The sequence below is a fragment of the Corvus moneduloides genome, chromosome Z, assembly GCF_009650955.1.
Source record: "Corvus moneduloides isolate bCorMon1 chromosome Z, bCorMon1.pri, whole genome shotgun sequence".
Classification (NCBI taxonomy): domain Eukaryota; kingdom Metazoa; phylum Chordata; class Aves; order Passeriformes; family Corvidae; genus Corvus; species Corvus moneduloides.
Window position 1 is genome coordinate 19999646 of NC_045511.1, and position 22767 is coordinate 20022412.

The window sequence follows — 22767 nt, forward strand, 5'->3', positions numbered from 1 at the left end:
ACTTGAAGACATCAGGGATGGTTCAAGTTATACCTATCAGATTCAGAGGCTCAACTTTGCCTAATTCCTGGATCTCACTGGGATTTAGTCAGGAGTTAGCCAACCCACTGTTCAAATTCAGGGGTGCCCAGGGCAGGTTTTCAGGGTAAAAGCATAGAGATCAAGAGATTTATTATTCCCATGGATTAAAAAACTGAAAGGTCATGTGGTTTAGATGACAAATTGAGAGCATCTTTGGCACCAAATTAATTGTTTGAGAGTGTTCCTGAAAAGAATTTATGAGCAACAGAGTAATGGGCTTTGCAGGCACTGTTTGCAATTGGAAAAGGTTTCATCTCACCTAGTTTTTCCCATTCCATCAGGTAGCACTGAACCTGGGCTCCTTCCAGTGACAGAGGTAAGCAAAGAGACTCCTTCTTCTGTAAGCTATGGAACATGAATTATCTTCCTCATGGGTCTGTCTCTCTCTTTCTGCTATAGGAAGGAAATTGGATGTTTGGCTTAAAATAAGAACAGAGAAGAAAAGATGGACCTTGCCTGGCACCACACTCTTTCTTCCCAAAGCCCTGTCCTAACTGGCACTGAGTTTAAACCATAGAAAATGTCAAAATCTTATTCTATAATTGGAAGACGTTCACTGGCATGATGCAGCTTGTTAATTATGAAACATTAAACATACCAGGCCAGATTTTGATATCTTGACAATGATGGCAATCTTGTATACAAATAGTCCTGCTGTAATAAATTGGACCATTTTTGTAATGGGATCTACCCAAGGCTACGAGTGAGTCTGTGAATCCAAATCTGACACCTAATATTTATAACAGCGTTAGATGACTCAGGGCTTCGTAACAAAACAAGGAGTTTTTCAGCCTCCAGCTACCTGCTTTAATCTCACCGCTGTCGACCGTGACAAAAAGTCAGCACCCCATGACAGCTGTTCAGAGACATCCTAATGAGCGGGTGATGTCGGAGGTCTCGGCGGACATCACCCCGGGAAGCAGAGCTGTGCCCCGGCCCCCACGCTGGCAGCCACAGCGGAGCAGCGCTGGCCTCCGGGTCAGGGTCGGAGCATGTCGGGTGGCACAAAGAAACCGGCGCCGCCGCCATCCTGCAGCATCTGCTCTGGGAGAAAGGCATGTCTCGGGACTCCGGGCACAGCGAGGACACAGCACCCCATCAGCATGCACGACCAAAAATAATCCCTCCCCCCGATAACTTTGGCTCACCAGCGAGGCCTAAACCATGTATTCTTCAGGGAGTGCAGCAAACCCAGAGACCATAATTAAAATATGTTAATCTACACTGGGCACTTACCCATGGATAAACACTTCCATTTGGCACAGTTTCCTGCAATCTTCTGAGATTTGTGACTGATCTCAGTACCCCACTCCTTTCCCTTTTGGCATTTTTGGTCTTACTTTTGAGCCAAAAAGAAAGAAATCAATAAAAATAAATAAAATTCAAAGTAAAAGAGAGAGAGAGGGGGAAAATGACACTTTTTTTCCTCATAAGCTTTGTAATTCCAGTTCGCTTTTACTGGGGGTGGGGGAATGCTGTCGCTAAGCTATGTGTTCATTACAGCCAGGGGGAAAAAATGAGGTTGGCTCCCAGTTTTGCTTATGTTGTTAAAAGAGTCTCTGAAGCTGCAGTTCTGGAACAGGTCTCCTCTTTCTTTGAAAGCATGCTGTTTGATAGACTGTCATTTGTCCCCTCCTTTCAGAAGAGCCAGCTGGCAGCTAAGTGCTAAAGCCAGTGACTTGCATGTGTTTTTCTGACATTTAACAAATGGGAACAGCTTGCAAATCTGCATTAACTCACTCTGTCTCACAAATAATCATCGGCTACGCGGTGTAGACATTCGAACATTAGCGCAAACACAAAAGGGAGCGGGAGTCTGTGGGAAAAACAAGTTGGCAAATAAAAGATGTTTCACTAAGGGACAGATAAAGCTTTTTGGTTTAGATGGAGGGTTCGGATATAGCTCCTGAAGATGGGGGGTGGTTGGGGGTATGAGAAGAGCGTGAAGGGAACCAATCCTCTCCCTCTATCCGCAGGGTAAGATATCGGATTTACACCTGAAATTATAGTGTCCTTCCTCACCATTCACAAGTGTTTATCACCAGAGCATTTTCATTTTGCATCTTCCACCTGAGACATTCTGAGGAAAACACAGAAAGTGAACCCAACGCTAAGTTGTTTCCTCATCAGCGTTTCTGTGTGGGAGCTTACGATGTCCCCAATTTTTTCTCTTTGTAAATTAACATAAGATTTTGCTACTAGCATAATAAATGCTACGGGATTGTTCAGGTAATAAAGGAACATGGATAAACTCAAAACATGATTGGTTCTGAGGCTAAAATATGGCATGCAAAACATTTAATTTCTAGGCTTATGTCTGAGATTTGGACTTTTTACTTGAAAAAGAAATATACACTTAATTCCTTTAGCCTCTCTGAAAACTATAGCCACAGCTTTCAGGGACTGAAAGACAAATCCAACTGTTATTTCATCTTAACCTCTCTTTATTTGCCCCTCGTGGAGACTGAGAAAGGCTCATGCCCAAGTAACAATGCAGACATTTTCCTCTGGTGTAAGAATACCCCTTTTCTTTCTTGGTTCACACTCTTAAATGGGGACAAATGAAGCTCACGTAAAATTATGGGAGAACCTCACATACAGACCATATGAGTTTGTGGTGATTATCTTTCTTTGAAATAACACTCAAGCCAGGACTCCAACACTTAGACCAAAACACCTCTCTTACTGAACCTAAGTCCTGTGCCCGGGAGTCATCACACACTCGTGGCACCTGCAGGTACATCTCTCAAGGCTGTGAGTAGTGAGTCGCAGGGCAGAAGTGATCCCCCTTCTCGAGCAAAAGAAAACCCCCACAACAATGGCACAGTTATGATTTCCAGAAAGTATCTGATGGATTTGAGTGCAATTAAAAATCGTTTTGCCTAGTGGAATCAAAATACTTTGCACTATTGGTAGCTGGGAAGGAAGCATGCCTTGGCTGCCTCATCTAGCACACTAACTTTTCCGAAAATGTTGATGTTCAGAAAAAGGGTGACTGCACCTGTATTTCTGACATAATTTAGCCAAGATGATATAAACTATATACTGTACCACTTTGTCCCAGAATTCTCCTACCCCACCCTAGTTGCAGTTTAAAATATGGATTATATGCAAATTTTTTACTAATCTCATTAATGCCAAGAAAAAGAAGCCTGGGATCAAATCTTGTACCAGCTTTTCCACTAGGAAAAAGTCAGCAGCCTGTAAGACCCTGTGAGGACACAGCCCTTCTGGAACCTGCCTGGTCTGTAGGCAAAGCTTTAGTGTACGCAGGAAATTGTAGACAGTTGAACCCCTCTTCAACTGGAAGCAAAAGCAGTCCCATACTTTCCTGGGTGTGCAAAGACTGTCCCAGAAAGAACAGCAGAGCCATAGGGGCTGGATGGCTGTGCCTCCCCTCACCTGAACATCTACAGACAAGTTTTTTTGGGAGTTAAAGATTCAGGCTTCATTGAGTCACCAATCTGATCTAGTGGGTAGCATTCCTGCTTACGGCAGGGAGAGACTAGAAATTCTCTGAGGTCCCTTCCAACCCAAACCATTCTATGATTCTAGGCAAATAAAGAGGTATTATTTGTGCTCAGCTATGTTCCTCCTTTCCCCATTCCCCCCCAAATATATGGTCTACTCATAAAAAATAATCTGGTCATTCCAATCAGCTACAGGAAGTTCAAGACTGTGACTGATAGATTGTATGCACCATCTCTAATTACTCTGTCATCTGTTTTCTCTCAAGTACTGGGCAATTTCAATGAAGCCTTAAGTAGGGAACTCAAGTCATACTTCCTTGTCACATATGCACTGTACTTTGTTTGCCTCTCTGAAATATAAGCACTGCCACTTTTCCTGTAGGATCCATATTTCTTTTTACTACTTCCCTCTACATTCTTCTCTCTCTCTCAACATTTCGCAAGTTTGTTCCTGAAAAAATATCCATCTGTAAAAAATAAACAGAACAATAAGACCTTGTAGGCATGATGTAAGTGTTGCTTGCATTTTTTGTACTGATACTTACATATTTAATTAAACAGTCCTGGCAGCTTTGTAATTGCTTAAGAGTATTCTAACAAAAGCCTAACTGCTGAAGTGGGCAGAATTGTGTATTCCTTCATTTTTCTTGCTCTCCTTTAGCACATTCTGTGCAGTGCAGGAGTGAGTGTATGATTTACTATCATCCTGGAACAATCTCTGCAAAACCTTACTTCTGATTCCCCTCCCCATCTCTGCCTGTTCACACACACATCTACACATTTTGTATCTGGAGTGGTCCCAAGGGAAGATCTGATTCATCTTGTACACCTACCTGAATTCAGTGAAGTTTCACCATCGTGGAGGAGTTTGGCCCCTTCCAGCAAAGCTCTGCAGTGGTTACCAAATATATATGAAACAACCCAAAAGGTATTCTCTTCCAGATTATGAAGCAGCAGATCAGGCAGGCAGATGGAGCAGGCAGACAGGAACAGATAGGATTTTCTCTCAGAAAAAGAAATGGCAAATACTTCCATGGATGAGCTCAGAGCAGTGCAGCTTTGGAACAAATATGTGAAAGGAATTTCAGGGGCTTGGAGAAAAGTTGTAACTAAAAAAACCAGATGTTACCAACTGCAAGAAAGACAGAAGTGTTCTCAGCATGCTTGTGCCAGGTGCAGCTCCTTGACCCTCTTGATGCTATAGGATGCAACTGGCCAACAGATACAACCAGTGTGAGACTTCTAAAGATGCTGGGGTGCATCTTCATAAAACACCATGGAACAAAATAAAAACTGCCCAGAAGTTTACTTCTGAGCAACCTTCATGCTAGAAAAAAGTAATTCCCAGAAAACAGCTGGTCAAAATCAGGAAGTGCAGGGTAAAACTCACATTCAAAAGTTTCGTACGTCTCATTACCAAAGCCAAACCTTTTGGTGCAAAGATATTATGCAAGAGCAAATCTCAGTGATGAGATCAATGCTAGAGTTATTCCTGAAACTTTGTTTTTGTGAAAATTCCTGCTCACAGCAGCTGCCAAAAACTAACGAATGGACTTTGTCCTCCAGGAGAACTTGTCCTGTGCTCAAGGAGCTTTAGATCGGACCCAAAGGTGTTGGTTTGCTGTGATGAAGTTTGCTATGGACAGGCAAAGAAATATGAAGCAACAGACACAGACTGACCTTTCCTGAAGAAAAGTTAGGCCTAGGTAACAAAGTCATTCCCTACTCTCTGGATCACTTAACACTTTATAACATTTTTAGATGCACATTTCCAACCTTACTGTCATTCATGGTTGTTTGTATAAAGATATCTCAGGAATGTTTGGGTTTATTTTTGTTGTTGTTGTTGCATTTTTTTTTTTTTGGTTGGTTGGTTGGTTTGGTTTTTGTTGCTGTTGTTGGATAATCAGAGACACCAAGCAAATATTTGGAGAGTATAGAGCTCAATGACACAGAATAGCTCAGAGACAAATCGTTTTGGATACTCTTAGAAAAGACCTAGTGGCATTTTTTTTTTAGCGAATAAGAATCAGCCTAACCTTTGCATGTACATTGAGCAACAATATCGATCCACAAACCTCCAGGGACAGCTTACAGGCAGAAGAGGTCAGGAAGAAATGCTCCCCGTTGCACAGCAGGGTGTTCATCGGGAGGAACCATGGAGAGACATTTGTTATTCATGATTTCCTGGAAAATCTCACTGACCTCTCCAGTGCTACTCTTTGCTGTAAAAAATTTATGTGAGGAATGAAGCCAAACCAAAGCACCAGATTAAACTACTGAGCCTGGGACCGAATGGGAGAGGTTACCCAGCACAAAGAGAACAACATGTTTGAGTTCATGCTATAAAGTCAGACTGAAAGTCCAAAATCTGCAGCCAAATACACTTTTAAATTTCCAGGTAGCCACTGAAATATCATTCTTATAGATGGAAATTCCCCTCCTAGTTCCTTTTGGAAATAGATTGTTGTGTCTGGAAACTAGAATGGGAAAAACAGGGCTGCTGCAATTGAGCTGTCGCTTCTTTGGACCTGGTCCCTATCTCTTCCAGCCTTTCCTCCAGAACATGTAAAAATTTCAAAAAAAATCAAAAAGTAACATGCAGGCATTTAGGGCTGTGCAGGCATGTGCTCGCATGTATGTGAAAGAGACAGATGGGGAGAGGATTCCTGACCCAGAAGTGTGATTAAATCCAAAGCAGGTTGATAAAGGATCTACTGTAGTAGGATGTATTAAAAAAGAGAGTTATTGTATCTTCTGAACTGATCAAGGTGATAAAGTAACTGATCACACAGAAGAACTGCTGGAACTGCACCCAATTCTACTCTATGAGTAAACAGAGTCCTGTGGCTCATTCAAGAGGCTATAAATTTAAGCTTAGTATTTCAGGTCTATATCTAAAGAGTGACAGAACCTCATATCTCCTGATTCATCCAGAAAGAATGCATCATCTTTTTGTACCAATCTAATCAGAAACACTTTTGCCACGTCCATTTTTCTTTTTTAAGTCAAAAAAAGGCACAGAAGAGATTTAGTTTCGGGTTTTCTTTTTTTTCCCCCCCTTCCTCCTGGATATGGAAAAAATAAAACCAACCTCGACTTTGCTAAGCTCTGACGCAGATACCCTCATTGCACATCTCACAGCAGAGCAACTCATCCCAACCCTGTGCTTTAAGTACCATCTAGTGGTTACAAACATATTTGCATTTCTGTTGTTGGAAGGTCTTTTAATTCAGATTTCTCATCTTTTAAGAGATTAACTAGTGCTATCATTTTCTGAAATAAAAATAAATACTCTTCCATTTATTATTCTTTCCCTTTTTTGGAAGAAAATCTTCATGTCTTTTTACTTACATCATCTCAGTTCCACCGCAATATTTAGCAACTTCAGAGAAAAGAGGGCTCAGGAAAAATCTATGTGTTTTTTTTCCTTTTACAGATAGAAAATAAATGTCAACACATGATCCTGCATTCCCTTTTTATTTTTAAGATTTTCCATTAAGAGTTCAACACATACGTCTCTGAATATGCATTTGAGAATTGCCCTTCAATTTGAGCCATTTATTATTTTTGAAAGTCCTGCTCCCACTATCTACCTATCTTATAATAATATCTCTCTTTGTGTGTTCCCCTTTCCATATTGCCTGCCATCTGTTACACGATCGCTGAGAGATAAGCCTGGTTCACTTGTTTGATTAGTTATCTTGCTTTCTATGTCAGTGGACATTGGTTAAACATACCCATTGTGTTGCCCTCCTGATATCAGCAAAGTTACACCGTAAACAGGGAAAGGGGACCTCCTCTTTTCCACCAAATCTATGTGATTCTCTTCCAGCACAAGGCTCCAAATGTCCATTAAGTAATCACAGTCAGTCCCCTTTAAACAATGGTTTGGGAGAAATTAGATTTTGTCTCATTCTAAAAGAGACATTTATGACAGATTAAATGAAAATGTTTAAGACACCTGTCTTCTCCCTGATTCTAAAGGTTGCTCATCGATACAGGTCATGTTCCTTGCCATCGACCTCCAGTGATGGTCAAGCTCCTCATAAAGAGCCTTCAAGAGACTCTCCTCTGCATGACTGGCAGCCCAGGGCAGGAGGGTACCACAGCAGCAGTCTAAAATTAAGAAAGATGAGCTGAGTCCTTGCATGCTTTGCTCTGCTGATGTGCCAGAGACCCATCAGTCAGTGAAGCTCCTAGAGTGAGGGGATGGTGCTGTTCCAGGCTCCAGGACTCTGTTCGGCTGTTCTGCTCCAGCAGCTCCTCAGGAGCCACAGGCAGCGCTGTAAGGACAGCTCAAACACCAACCTGGGCATAAACATCTCTAGGTGTCTAAATTCAAGTGTTTTATTTACACACAATATCCCACTCAATACTTCAGTCAGCTAAAATTTGGCAAGACAAACTCCACCACAGAAGGTTACTAATTTCACCTTGTAAGTCTAACAGGCAAGTGATGTGAGAAAAATAAAGACAATAAAACATTTATCATTCTCACACTGCCTCAGCACGGGTTATTACCCTCTCTGAGTTTGTCCCCACAAACATTCAATTTGGTGTTTGTCACAAGTGATGGAGCAGGATCCCATAAAGAAGGTCCTGCTGCTGATGGAAAATGTTTCTGCCCCTGGTTCTCAGTCCCAGCTGCTTATGCCCTCTCCCCAACAATGAGATTTTCAGCCATATTTGCATATAACCATAGTCTAACTCTGGAGATACTAAGAATATGTGCATGGAAAGAATTCTTATATGACAGCTTAAAAAGTCAGTTAAGTTCCTAACTGAGAAAAGCATCATTTAACTACTTTCCATTTGACAAAATTTAGAGATTCCCCCTTTTCCTGATAGAATACTGCTCATGCTGCTTGTATCATACATCATAAATTGCTGCCTAATGTTGAGCTGTGAATTTTCATCCTAGAAATTCTGCTGGAGACATTTTGACATAAGCACAAGACTTATTGCTGGGCAGCCAGTAGATCTGACATCTGTGATGACAGATATTCTTTTTTCAAATGAGTATAATGACACCAGAAAGAACAGGATCAAACTTAATGTCCCTGAAGTCTTTTTCTGCGAGTTGCCGATGTACCCACATGCAGATTTCTGAGGAATCCCCATCAGCAGAAGCAGGGGCATCACACAGGGTTATGGGAGCAAGAAGAATGTACACATTTGTTTCATCAGGCAAATGCATCTTGCCTGCAGGGGTGGGGAGGGCAGGAGGGTGGAATGTGGAGACCTGGACTACAGCTAGTGGATAGTTCCTGCTCTTACAGGGGAAGATATGGCACATCTGTGGCCTACAGCACATTTCTGTTACGTTACCCAGAGCAAATAGTTTATTACGTATCATTACCTCCAAACAACAGATAATCAATTTGGATGTGTCCTTATTTACCTGGACAAACACTGGAAGGCTTTGCAATTTAATGGCCTAACTGTTTGTTAGAACAAATAGACCTATTCAATTCTGAGATCACAGTCAATCTGACAGTTTATAGTTGGTTGGTTTCTGCTTTCGAACTGTGAAACCTTGATTTGTTTTCAAGGTGTAAAATTAGCAGTAACATTTTCACATGCTAATGGGTAAGTCCCTTATTGAAACATATGACTGCACTTGCTCGATGCAGAGTGAAAATAACCTTGCTTAAAAACCCAGCACAAAGCCTATGGCCTGCCTGAATTTCACACAAGCCCTGAAGTGATACCAGGTGTGAACTGGCCCAGACATGAGCTGTCTGCTCAAGAGTAAATTTCAACTATTAATTTACAGGCTGGAGGAGGAGGTTTTCCACTCATTATAAAATTATATTATTTGTATACAGCTCTGCAGAGTAGCAATGGAGTGCTTGAACGGAGCATGAGCAGTTAAAACAGTAATTCTCTGAAATTATTAGTCTTGGCAAATCATTCCAAACCCGGGAAAGGGGTGTTAAATCATCTCCCATTGGTTTAGTAATACATTCCACCTTGTAATCACACTAGTGTAAATAAGTATGAGGTTAAAAAATGAAAGAATACCTGAACTCAAACCTCTGCCTGGAGATCTTTGAACTGAAATGAGTGAGAACAGCATACAAGGAAAAGAAAAACGGTGAGAGGAGAAAGTGCATTTTACCACCTTAAAGCATTGGTTGTTTTCTCCTGTTTAGTTGGGTGGGCCAAACTAAGTTCTCAGAATCAGAGAGCCAAGATAAATTTTGAAAATATCAAACCAGACTGCAGTGAGAGAGTTGAAGACGGAGAAAGAAAAAGTCTGGCAAATTAAACATCCTGAAAACCTCACCAGTGTGGAACGAGTTGCTGTTTCCAGTACAAACACCACTTTATCCAGCAATATCTCAGCATTAATCTACTTGAGAGACCTACTGGAGTTCAGACTTATAAAAAAGACATCTATTAGGATGCACTGAAATATATACATGGAGTGTATGTGGTAAAGGAGGTACTGTAAAGACACAGTGATGTTCAAAGAGGATGCTTCAAAATTGCACGTAGGTGTTCCCAGCACTCTCTGTCCAGAGGACAGCTGCACCCAGATATGCAATTTATCTGCACCTATCTGCATTTTTCATCGTTTTTCTTTAACTTGAAAACTATTTGTTCCCATGAGGAAAGATAATTATACAGGAATACTATTACTCTCCTGCCTTGGTCTTGCCCCTTTTTTTTTGAAAGTCCAATCTCTTTTAATGTCTCCACATAAAATAAGTTCTATATTCCCCTATTAATTTTAATAGTTCTTCTCTGTAGCCACTCCATTTTGAATTTGTCTTTTTGTAGCCATTAGTGCCTGTAAGTTACTGTTAGATTTTTTTTGTACTTGCCTTTCCCGTAGTTGCATCACTGTAATGATTCATAGACATCACACAACTTCTATGAAGCACAGGTTTTTCCCCTCCCTCAATAATAACTGATGATCTCTCTTTTTAAATCAGAAGTTGCTAAGTTACAATTCCTCCTAAGCTCATGAGTGATACCACAGAACTGGTTGAAAAGGAATCCTACCAGCAACCTGGACGGAAAGCCCACACTCGACACAATGTTTTTATAAAGTCCATTTACATCTTAGTTATCTCACCCTTGGCCATGCTGAGATGGGTTACTTTCTATTTAATAAATATTCTCTTAAATCATTCCCTTAATTACCACTTGAAACATAGAAATTGTATATTACAATTTTCTGAATTGTGTGTTACTTAATCACCAACCTACAAAGAGCAGATGACTTACTAGATACATCACAAGGACCTCAAGGAGATGAGGTCAGCGAGAAGTAAAACCACACACAGCGCACAGAACACAACTGCCCCAATAGCTCTAACTCATAGAGGGGTATCCATGGACACAGGGTGCTTCACTGACATACTCAATTCCCAATAATGCCATTAAAACTTCTGTTTAAAGGCTAGACCACCTAATAGTAAAGCTAACACAACTGTCACTTAGATTTTCCCATCAAAGAGCTTCTAAAGCCTTAGATTTTTTTTGTTTCCAGCTCTTGACATAAGTGATATTTTTTTAATCTTTTACTGCATTTTCAATTGAAGGTTTTCATAAAATGGCAGAAAAAAAGCCACAGTGAATCCTTTTCCTAATTACCATTAACACTAACATTATCATTGTCATTATCTGATGCAGAAGTGAGTTCTTTAGCTTTTTACTAAGGCTTCTTGCCTCTCTATATCTGTGAATGACATAGGACAGGCTTTTATTGGAGGTCCTGAACAGACTCAGAGAAACATTTTTGGATCAGGGTGCTAGGCACATTTACTCAGTGAGTTCCAGGGATCCATCTTTAAAATAACTGTGTCTTTATAGTACTAAAATTCTGCTGTTTCATTACTGACATAGCTTAATTGCTTCACAATCAGGGGAAAAAAATTAGAAATAAGAAGAAGAAAGAAAAAAGAAAAGCAGAAAATACCTGCCTGACTTAACTACTTTAAGCAGCATGGTGCAGAATATAACTTAACAATCCAGTGAACTGTCAGTGGCAGAAGTAATTGCAAATTGGTGGGATAGTTCTCTATGTGATGGGGATAGGAGTTTTTCATGCCTGTTTTTAATGGGCAAACAGCTCTCAGGGCAGCTTCATATTCTGTCATTAATTTGTAAAGATCCTTTATAACGTAGAAAAGTTAAGATAGCAAAAAAAAAAAAAATCCAATTACATGTTTAATGACTTGGCATTTGTGGTAATGCTATCTACCACAAATTCACCTGTTAGAAAACAGTCTATCTTTTAGTCCCTGGGGTTAATAGAGTGCAAAAGCCTAGTCTTATCTGAGGGTGGGAGAAAAGTGCGTAATTTTTTTCCTACCAATAAGAAAGAAAAGCAATGACAAAATTGATTATGAATCTTCAACCTGCTTTTTTTGAGCTTAGCACTTCTATTTATTATTAAATACTTTCTAAAAGAAAATAACAGGTTTCTAATTGCTGGTGTCTGACTCTTCCCCAGGATTTTGCAGAGGCACATGGGACTTTTTTCCCTTTGTAGCCAACATGAGCACCCACTGGAGTGAGGCTTATACCCGTATCATGTCATCGGGCTGTAGTGGCAAGGCTGCAGAGCCTGCCCTTGAGATCAAGGCCTGCTTCACTTCCATATGGAAATGGGATCCATAATAAATATGGTTCGATCACTCAATAGATAGATGTAAGGATTTATCCTGGCCTCAGCTGCATGCTCATAACTACACTCAAATCAGCAGTGGATGCTTAAATGGGACTAAGAGCAGAATTTGTTCCACAACAGCAAAGAAATACAGCTTATGCAAACATACATATTCATTTTCATGTCTCCCTTTATCAGTCACTGCTTTATTTGCATCTCACCCTGAATAAAAGGTTAGAGAAGGCATTAGTAATGAACGCTCCCATTTTAAAACATTTAAATAGCCTGCAGCATAAATTGCATATTCTAACTGACTGCTCTGGTGTCAATTTCTGAGTCCAGTGAAAGGAAGAGAGGCAGAATTTGGTGTGTTTATGCAACAACTTCTTTGCTTAATACCAGATTTGTCTGTGTCACAGCTAAACCAGGATTAGCAGCAGAAATACTAAATTATGTTACAATTCATACACTTCATCTAGCCCATGTAAAACATGGAAATACTATAATGTCAAAGCAGCAAACAAATAAACAAACCAACCAACCAACCAACAAACAAAAAACCCCCCAATTCTCATCAGTCCAGTGTCTAAAACCAGGAGTTTAAAGGTAAGTTCTGTCTAATGCTGGAACATAAGCCCTGCAATCAAGACTTACCGTCCCTGTTCCTAACTCAGCTTGCAGTTCGTCTGGCTGGAGATGGCTAATGAAGGCCAAATACTGAGCATCCAGACTAATGAAATCCAGTGACTTCTGTAACCTTGGGTTTTCTGAGCAAGAACCCCCACAACTTGTACATGAACACTTTAGGGTCAATTATGGTTTTTTCCTTAATGTTGGTTGGAGAGGAAAACATTGAACTTCCCAGTTCCCCAGCATCTTTCCTCTGTGGCACAGAAGCTACAAAATCCAACACACCCTGAAAAATCTGGACATGTCTGGTGCTTGAAGAATTAACACTTCCAGCATGCCCTTTAGTGATGTGGAGGTTACAGAAGAAATACATAAATTTCAGCTAAAGGAGGGGATTCACCCCATTTAATATTAGCTTATAAAAGCAAGGTTTAATACAAGTATGTCATCTAGGTTCCCTTTACAAGCTTTTTGAGAAAAGCAGGACTGCAGTGGGGGTACATCCTGACCTCACACAATTATTGAAGGTGAGTGTCGCTGTCTTGCTCTTGAATATTACTGTCTCCTTCCCTTGACTCTAATGCAAGGGGAGACCAGCCCAGACTAGGGAAAATTACATATTCCAACATGGCAATTTAATTTAAAAGAAAATAACAATCTTTTTTTTATGACCTGAATCCTTATTTGTATTTAGATGCTATGAAAATGGAGTCTTCTGTAACTGCATGGATGGATGGATGCATGGATGGACTTAATTTTATCTTTACTGTATGGTCAAAACCTATGTTTGTGGGTTTTACGTTTATGGAGGTTGTTTTGTTTCATTTTGTTGGTTTGTTTTTGGGTTTTTTTGTAAAGTTGTTATTATTGTTGTTTCTTATTTGGAACAACCTAAAAGAGATGTTCACCTACTTTGGGGAAGCATGGGGTGCAGAGTCAAACTTGTTTTCCCTAAGTTAGTTGAAAGTGATGTGCCCTCATTCCCATGGCAAGGAACATTTCCTTTAGTGCAGCTGACAAGTTTTTCAAGCTGTTTCTGCACATTCTGTAGGGAAAGCAAATTGTCATCAAAATTGAAAATTCAGAATATGGGGGGGTTTTTTTGTTTTGTTTTTTTTTTTCCCCTGAAGGTCCTTAGGGCTCTTGAAATGCTAAGTAGAAAACTGAGCTCAATGCATATGGAGGAGATTTTCATATTTTAAAAGTCAGACAGAGTGTCAGCCAGCAGACGCAGCAACTCCAAGAATCTTCAAAAAGGCAGAAGCAGGAAAGTTTACTGCTTGTTCGGCGGCCACATTATTTTAGCCTGTGTTCTGCAGACTGAGAGGCAGATTGCCTAGGGTCAGAGGGTGACCCTGCCCTGCAGCATGAGTATTTTTCCTTCTTTTTTTTTTTTTAAGTGCAAATTTACATTTGGCTGCAACCTGCCTCCTTAATGATGGATCAGCCTTTTGTGCAGGTATAAGCTCTGATTGATGGGGCACGGGGATAGGAGAGGAGAATGGAGAAAACAAGTTTATAAATTTGACATAAGATTTGAATCGCAGCAGGAACTCTGCCAGTCTCCTTAGGCATAAAATTGAACTGGCTGGAGGCATGTACTGCATGTGTGATGTTTCAGCACTTATTGCTTTCATTATATCTTTACTTACTCAGTTAACAGACTACTAAACTTGCAAAATCTAGCAGACTGGGTTTTTTTGAAAAACAAATTTTATGATGGGGGGCAGGGGAGAAAGAACTGAAAAACCTAAAATTATGTAACTACATGCTAGGACTTGATCTGAGGTAATGGAATACAATTTACTTGATTTCACTGAAGTTTCACTGATTTTCTCTAGGTGATGACCTGACTCAGTATTCTTGTTCAGCTTCCGCTTTTTCTTTTTTTTCCCTTCTGAATTGGCTGTGCTGTCATTTCATGTTTCCTATTACTATTATTCCTTCCCCTTCTTTGTTTTGGGAATTATATGGCTTATTGACTAAACAGCATTAGAAAACTAAAGTTAATGGGCCAAACTCTTCCCTAGTGCAACTTTATTGAGTTCAAGTTATATAGAGATGAATGAGTTCAGGGACTCTTCCAAAGAGAGTTATTGCAGAGGCTCATTCTATAACAAAAGGAAAGTCAGGAGCTTTGCTGTCATTTCAACAACTTCAGTGTTTAAAGAAATCCAGTGCTTCATATTCAGCTGATGTGATGAAACCTGAGCATACTAAGAGCAAAAAGGTAAAATCACACCTTGTTTTAATGGATTAGAACAAATATTTCATCATTATCAAGAATTCATTTAATAATACTCTTGTTCATGTCTACCTATTCCCTGGAGAACTCAAGTTGTAAGGCCAACCAGAGTGCCCATCTTCTCCATAATTTCATTATTCTTGGAGGGATTTTCAAGACACGGAGATGTGGAACATGGGGACATAGGTTAGGAGAGAGTTTGGCAGTGCTGGGTTAATATTTGGACTTGATGATCTCAAAGGTCTTTTCCAGCCTAAATGATTCTTTGATTTTTATGTTCTATCAATGGCAACTGAGGGCTGGGCTGACTGACTGGTATGACAAATGTCCCAGGAGCAAGTGGAGACTGTGAGGATCTGGTTCCTTAAATTAGCAAAAATGCAGCACTAATCTGTATTGGGCTCAGAAAAAACAGACCTCTATGTCTGTGTCAAAATAAAAAAGGTTGTTTCTAACCAGGAGTTAGCACACCCATCTCATGGTCTTAGTGGAGCTTGTAAAGTGGAACTTGCTGCGACAGACTGAGCAGCTGGTGCTGGTAACAGCAAAAGATGGGACTGAGTAGGTGAAAAGACACCAGCAAGTCCTGGGTTCATCTGAGCACAAGGAATGATGCTGTTGTTTTTGGACACAAGGATGGGGAAACAAGAACTTAAGAAGGTTTGTTTACTCATAGGGTGACTTAATGAGAATAGACTGAGCATACACTAGGACTGTACTACTTAGCCATGGAAAAATAGAAAAATATAAAATCAGGTGGAAAGTGAATCTTGTTAGGTAAATATCATTCCACAAACCAAAGCAATTGGTGCTCCAAGTCTTCAATTAGAACTTTACACATTAATTTGTGTTTTCTGGATCAGGATCCACAGAGCCACCTTATGTGAGAGCCCCAGCTCCCTGCAGGGGTATATACTGCTGGCTGAACACTCTCTGTTAGACCTTGGACATCTACTCCCAGCTCCCTATCATCTACATCTGAATTTGTCTGAACACATTACAAGGACAGCTTTGTTCCAAGGCTAGAACTGAGAAGAATCAGTTTTTGGGCCCAAGTGGTAAAACGAGGTTTGAATTTAACTCCAAAAGAACTGTTTCTTACATACACTTAAAATCACTCAGCATCTACAGTATAAGAATCAACGACCTTTTAATGTACTTACAAATAAATGTAAAACATACATTTGGGGAAGGTGTGGGAAGGGAAGGGAAGGGAAGGGAAGGGAAGGGAAGGGAAGGGAAGGGAAGGGAAGGGAAGGGAAGGTGTGGGAAGGGAAGGTGTGGGAAGGGAAGGTGTGGGAAGGGAAGGGAAGGGAAGGGAAGGGAAGGGAAGGGAAGGGAAGGGAAGGGAAGGGAAGGGAAGGGAAGGGAAGGGAAGGGAAGGGAAGGGAAGGGAAGGGAAGGGAAGGGAAGGGAAGGGAAGGGAAGGGAAGGGAAGGGAAGGGAAGGGAAGGGAAGGGAAGGGAAGGGAAGGGAAGGGAAGGGAAGGGAAGGGAAGGGAAGGGAAGGGAAGGGAAGGGAAGGGAAGGGAAGGGAAGGGAAGGGAAGGGAAGGGAAGGGAAAGGAAGGGAAGGGAAGGGAAGGGAAGGGAAGGGAAGGGAAGGGAAGGGAAGGGAAGGGAAGGGAAGGGAAGGGAAGGGAAGGGAAGGGAAGGGAAGGGAAGGGAAGGGAAGGGAAGGGAAGGGAAGGGATCTTTTCTAAAACTCCATTCTTATCCACTTTTAAATGAAATACAATAACCATGGCTACCCACCTCTCCATTGTGGTTCTGAAAACCTGACCATCACTATTTGAATAGCAGAAGCTCTCTCTGCTGTACATCCAGCATGAAAAGTCTTTCTCAGGATATTACTAGAGGGAAAAAAGGCAGTTGCCAAGTCAGTTTTGTTCCAGTTCATTAGTGACCGAAAGTCATTATCATCTGACAGATGCACTAAGGGTTATGTATACTTCCTAGTTGTCTCAGTCCAGTTTTTACTGGACAGATGTCCACATTCAGGAAAGACAAAATGAGTCTGACAACACAGCTACTTTCAGCAACTTTGCTGAAAGTCTTTACAAGGAACGTGGGACCTGGCTGAACATCTGATCAGTCCCCTTGCCTATTGTGGTAGCCCCTCTAGCAGAAAGTAGATGGTATATGAGGAATCAGCATTGTCCTCTGGAAGATGGCATATTTTTCTTGGTGGGATTGAGAGGTTACATATTTCTCTGTGTCTATCAGTCGAATGTGAACTGCGAGCGACACTTCTGCTTCACAACAAGAAAAATAGCTCCATTCCCTCCAAAGAGAATTGTGTCAGCAGCAGACCTCTCTATTGCTCCCACTGTTTTCTTGACGCTTCACCTCATCAGACTTTTGGGAGCTGACAAACTATCAGACTGAAAACCAGAAGAGGGGTGGGGGAGATTCTAATGCATGAGCAGAGCAATGAAGAGTGTCAATCTCATGCTTGCTATATTTTTTCCAATGACAAGAATGGCATAATAGCAGCAAGTAACTAAACGTTGGTGTAGCTAGCCAGTTACTTATAGTCTTCAGGAGAAAAAAATCGATTTCTCTTGATATACTTTTTTCCAAAGAACTTGTAAACACTTACATATGCTGAGTTACATCGGTGTTTCAAGATCAAACATTCAGGTAAATGTTAGAGCACTACAGCAACATGTGTCTGGGCTGTCCTGGGGGAGAAAGCCAGGACCTATCCCACTGCATCCACCTGAAAAAAGGGAAGACTTGCAGTGCCACCAGGGCAGGTCCAGACTGGGACATCAGGCACCTCTGTGGGGATGGGACATTAGTCTAAGAGTGGGAATTGGCTTAGTGGAGTCCATGGCTGGGCCAGGCAGGGCTGTTTTGGAGCAGGAGACTGATTTCTATGGCATTGCTGGAACACAGAACTCCTTGAAATGGGGTTGTGGGTCATAAGCAGGAGGAACTGGCCACCAATAAGTCCTCAAAGTCCCTCATGTCTCTCTCAGCTTCACCCCAAGCCTAGAAGGGACACATGCCCCTTCTTCTGGTGGCACAATGAAGGTCAGAATTGGCTTCACAATGCAGGTGGAGCACCAGGAATCTTGACACTCTGGTTTGCTTCCAGAACTTGCTCCTGCTATCGACATATATGCAGTTGCCTGTACAGTGTGCCCACCAGTTCACTCCCAGATTCCCTTGTGGGATGTATCTATTAGTCTCCTCAAGGAAGAAACCCAGAGATGCCAGGAGAGTTTGCTTATGGGTGTGCTGCAGATCAGCAACAGGAGAACAGATGCATCTTGTTTGAAACACAACACTTGGAACAATCCTACCCTACTTCAAGAGGCCAAAAACAGAAACATTGCAACCACCACAGAGTGCCCTCATGATGTGCCCTAGATATCACACTATAAAAAACCTTCCCAAAGGCAGTAAAACAACCCTTATATCACATGCAATCATATAACCAGATGATGGTTTGGATTGGAAGAGACCTTAAGGATCCTCTAGTTCCAACCCCCTGCTCCCCTGCCATGGGCAAGGACACCATCCACTAGATCAGGTTGCTCCGTCCAACCTGGCCTTGAACATTTCCATGGATGGGGCATCCAAAACCTCTCTGGGAAACCTGAGCCAGAGCCTCACACAGTGTCTGCTACGACATCAGGCACTTTGAGCTGGAAAACGCACACATAAATAATCATGTATTTTGGCCACAGGAGTGGTCACTGAAGCTTAGAAGAAAGAAGAGATGGACCACTTGGGATATGGATGGACCACTCTGCAGGGGGCAAATCAAGAGAGGGTAGCTGTGAGTCATATGAACTACTCAACTCAGGGGCAACAGCCCACCGTGGCTGCTTTTTATCGTTTAGTAAGGATGTGGCCACAAATGTCAAGTGCCCCGAAGGACATACAGAAGTGGCAGCAGAGAGTAAAACAGGATAATGTCCTCATCTAGCTCTGCATGTGCTCCACAGGGAAGGGCCCCATTCAGCTCTACTTGCTGCAGGTGTGTGGCACTACAGACACCCGTCACCTCCAGCCAGAGCTGTCAGAGCATAGGCAATGGTTCTGGATGTTCATTACCGCCTCTTCCAGGTGCTTCAGGACCCTTCAAGGTGAAAAATACTCTTTCTATCTGCCTTTGTGGCAGTATTTGAGAACCTAGAAATGTAAGGTTATTAATATGAGAAAGTAGTAGAAAGTGACATTTCTGATTGAAATAGAATCTTTCTTCAATTTTATTGTCAAAAATGTCTCTCCTAAACATTTTTCTCTTCTTTTGCTTCACCTAATTTGCTTATCTAGTTAGACACACTGGAATCTGAAAAAGCTGGGAGATAAACCACTTCAAAAACTTTTTTTAATGTTGATTTCAGAGGCCTGCTATAATTTTTTTCCCCTTATATTTTTCCCTTTTTTTTTTTTTTTTTTAACAAAGCTTCAATAATGACCCAAAAATGCCTGCAGTGGTGAAAAATAGACTGTGACTGATACTACTAATTCCATTGAGAAAAATTCTAATTTTTCCTGACAAAAAAATCATACCAAAACAGGTACACACAAATGAATATACTTGCTGTTTGTGCACACAGACATACATTGCTTAGCCTTAAAACTGTGAGATTTGTCTTTTAAATTTTTACAGTTTTATGTCTTACTTTTTCTTCACACCCAAGAAGAAAAATATGCTTGTTTATTCCTATTAGGGAAAGCAGAGATTTTATGTAACAAAAAATAGGGCTGGACCCAAAGGAACAAACAAACAAAAGCCATCAAAAATTATAAGGCAAGCAACAAATGAATGGCAACTACCAGGGCTGTTGAAACTGTAAATATGATCAGAAAGGAGAGAATGAAGATAGAAAAATATGGATAAAAGATCACCTTTACTGCGAGGAATTTGTTAACTTCATTATATTTAAGTTATGTTTTGCACTCATGATACATGCCAGCGTGGTAGTGCCAGAAAGCAAAGACTTCGTTTTAGTGATACATGGTTTTGGGTCAGGAACTTCTCTAGTTTCCTGTTTGTTTTGTAGAAAAAGAAAGGAAGGAAAGACTTTCTGGTCACAGCACCTGAGAGGGAAAAAAAAGTCCTCTTTCTCTTAAAAGAAGTGTTCACTCCCCTGCTTTGGCCTCTTCCCTCATAGCTGCTTGCAGGAGAAGAGGACTAGCTGAGATGTCCTTCCACATCCACCTGTTAACCCTGTCCTGATGTGAAAATGGAAGAGAAAATGCTGTTTCCAGGTGATAATTATCTTTTTTTTTTTTTTTTTTTTTTTTTTTTTTTTTAAGTCTGAGCTATGCTGGGAGAGAGACCTCTGTCTGGGTCCTTCCTCAGGACCAGTACTGCTCTAAGTATAGTGAACTAGACCAAAATAGCACATTTTTATACTTTTGTTCAGCAGTCCTGAGAAGTTCAGCAGCTGTGATGGATCAAAACACAAAACTGTTTGTCAGTGCTAGCTGCTTTGCCTACATAGACAGAGCAAGTATAGCATAATAATGACTATATGCACATAGTATCTATATTTTTGTCACTTAAAAGTGCCCACTGTCTGTATTAATTCTCAAAACACTAAATAATTTTTGAAATCATATCGTTATTTACAATATTTTAGTTGTGGGCAGTTTCTGGTTGTGTCTGCCAGATGTAGAATCATTGTGTGACCCCTGCCCTGGTGAAGACCCTTTCCTTGAGCTGAGATTATTGAACACGTATGTAAACTACTTAATTAATCATAATAGATGAGCTTTACTAGAAAAGTTACTACCTCTGAAGTTCTGTTCATAAATAATGGCACAGCTGGATAGAGCTCTGAGCTCTGGGGGGAGCCCTGGTCTAGGGGATGGAGCCCTGGGCTAGGGGGAGGTGTCCCTGCCCATGGCAGGAGGCTGGAAATCAAGGAGCTTTAGGTTCCCTTCCAACCCAAACTATTCTATGAGGGTCCAAAGGAGCCCACAAGGATGGTGAAAGGTCTGGAGGTGAAGTTTTAAGAGCAGTAGCAGAGGTCACTTGGTTTGTTCAGCCTGGAGGAGACTAAGGGGAGACCTCACTGTGGTCTTCAAGATCCTCATGAGGGGAAGAGGATGGGCAGGTACCGATCTCCTCACGCTTGTGACCAGCAATAGGACCTGGAGGAATGGCATGAAGCTGAGTCAGGGGAGGTTTAGGTTGGATTACAGGAAAAAGTTTTTCTGCCAGAGGGTGGTTGGGCACTGGAACAGGCTCCCCAGGGATGTGGTCACAGCACCAAGCCTGTCTGAGTTCAAGAAGCCCTGGGGCAATGCTCTCAAACACACGGTTCCTACCACAGAGTTGAGGTGTCCTGTTCAGGGTCAGGAGCTGGACTCGATCCTTGTGGGTCCCTTCAAACTCAGCATACTCTGTGATTCTATGAGGCTGTTGCCAGGCGCCATCCCTCTCCGCCCTCAGGCGGCACAGGAGCCATCCCGCGCGCAGCCGGAGCCGCAGCCATCTCGCTACTGAGGGCTGCCGCCGCCATGTTACGCTCCGCGCACCCGCGGTGGTGGGGGCGGTGGGGGGACCCCGCGGGCCGGCGGCCATTTTGGTCAAGGGCCGGCACTGCTCCTTCCTCCCTTACTCAAGATGGCGTCAGTGGCGCATGCTCGGAGCGGGGCTGGGGAGGCCGGCTGTGCTGCCCGCGAGCGCTGAGGGGGCGGGCGGGGAGCAGCGGCGGCGGCAGCCATGGGCGAGACTGAGAGGCTTTATTATGTGTACAGCTGCGACCTGGACATCAACGTGCAGCTGAAGATGTGAGTGAGCTGCGTCGGGGCTTAGTGGGAAGCGGTCGCTGCCGCTGGGGGGGAAGAGGGGGGGTACCGGGCCGCCCAACCCCTCGGCGGGGTGCGCTGGTGCCGCAGCCCGGTGGTGCCTGGGGACAGGCGGTGCTGGCTCAGCTCCGGGTGCCGCGTCCCTGCCAGCGTCCCGGCCCGCGGGGAGACGGCGGGACGGGGCGGGCGAGGGACCGAGCTGGGGCTGTGCTGCGAGCGCGTGTCAGATGTCCCGTGTCCTCAGGTGCTGTAAGACAGCAATTGTCAGTGCAGGCTCCCATAGCTTCTCACCTGTCATAGAATCACAGATTGGTTTGCGTTACAAGGGACCGTTAAAGCCTGTCCTGTTACACCCCTTTGCATGGGCAGGGACACCTTCCGCTATCCCAGGTTGCTCCAAGCCCTGTCCAACCTGGCCTTGAACGCTCCCAGAGATGGGGCAGCCACAGCTTCTCCGGCCAACCTGTGCCAGTGCATCACCACCCTCATAGTAAAGAATTTTTTTCTAATTAATCTAGAGCTATTCCGTCTGAAGCCATCCCCCCTTGTCCTGTCACTACATGCTGTTGTAAATATTCTCGCCCGTTCTTTCCGATAAGTTTCCTTCAGGAAGTGAAAGGCCAGCACGGCGTCAGAGCTCGCTCCTCAGTGTTAAGGGAAGGAGACAAACTGGTGACACTCTTGCTGCTTGCTTCCATGCTCCTGTGAGAGCACGGTGCTCTTAGTGGGGTGCCTTATTGTAGGAAGATCCAGGTGGTGCAGCACATAAATATGTTCCTACCTGGGCATGCGGAAGCACTTTTGTTGAAGCTGGAGTTACCACACAGTGATGTAATTTTTGGTTTGTTTTTTAAGCTACTTTTGTTCATCACAGCAATGGGAAGTTTTGTGTAGGAGGGATGCTGATTCTAAAATGTAGTGCACCCAATGGTGCTGT

At 42.4% G+C, this 22767-nt stretch overlaps 1 protein-coding gene and 1 long non-coding RNA gene across 4 annotated transcripts in view; one reads left to right on the forward strand and one right to left on the reverse strand.

The window, feature by feature from the left end:
* The window catches only part of LOC116437569, a 42829-nt gene extending 26591 nt beyond the window's left edge, over positions 1–16238 (reverse strand). Inside the window, exon 1 of the long non-coding RNA XR_004237364.1 lies at positions 341–16238. This is a non-coding gene — a long non-coding RNA (uncharacterized LOC116437569). The remainder of the gene's footprint in view (positions 1–340) is intronic.
* Positions 16239–21670: 5432 nt separating this feature from the next.
* Positions 21671–22767, forward strand: part of PIK3C3 (phosphatidylinositol 3-kinase catalytic subunit type 3) — a 67243-nt gene continuing 66146 nt past the window's right edge. For 2 of the 3 annotated variants that reach the window (XM_032095333.1, XM_032095335.1), the window contains exon 1: positions 21672–21812. In XM_032095333.1, coding sequence (XP_031951224.1) covers positions 21745–21812 — 68 coding nt within the window. In that variant the 5' untranslated portion in view covers positions 21672–21744. Of the gene's footprint in view, positions 21813–22767 lie in introns of all 3 variants that reach the window. The other variant, XM_032095334.1, reaches the window with a different exon arrangement.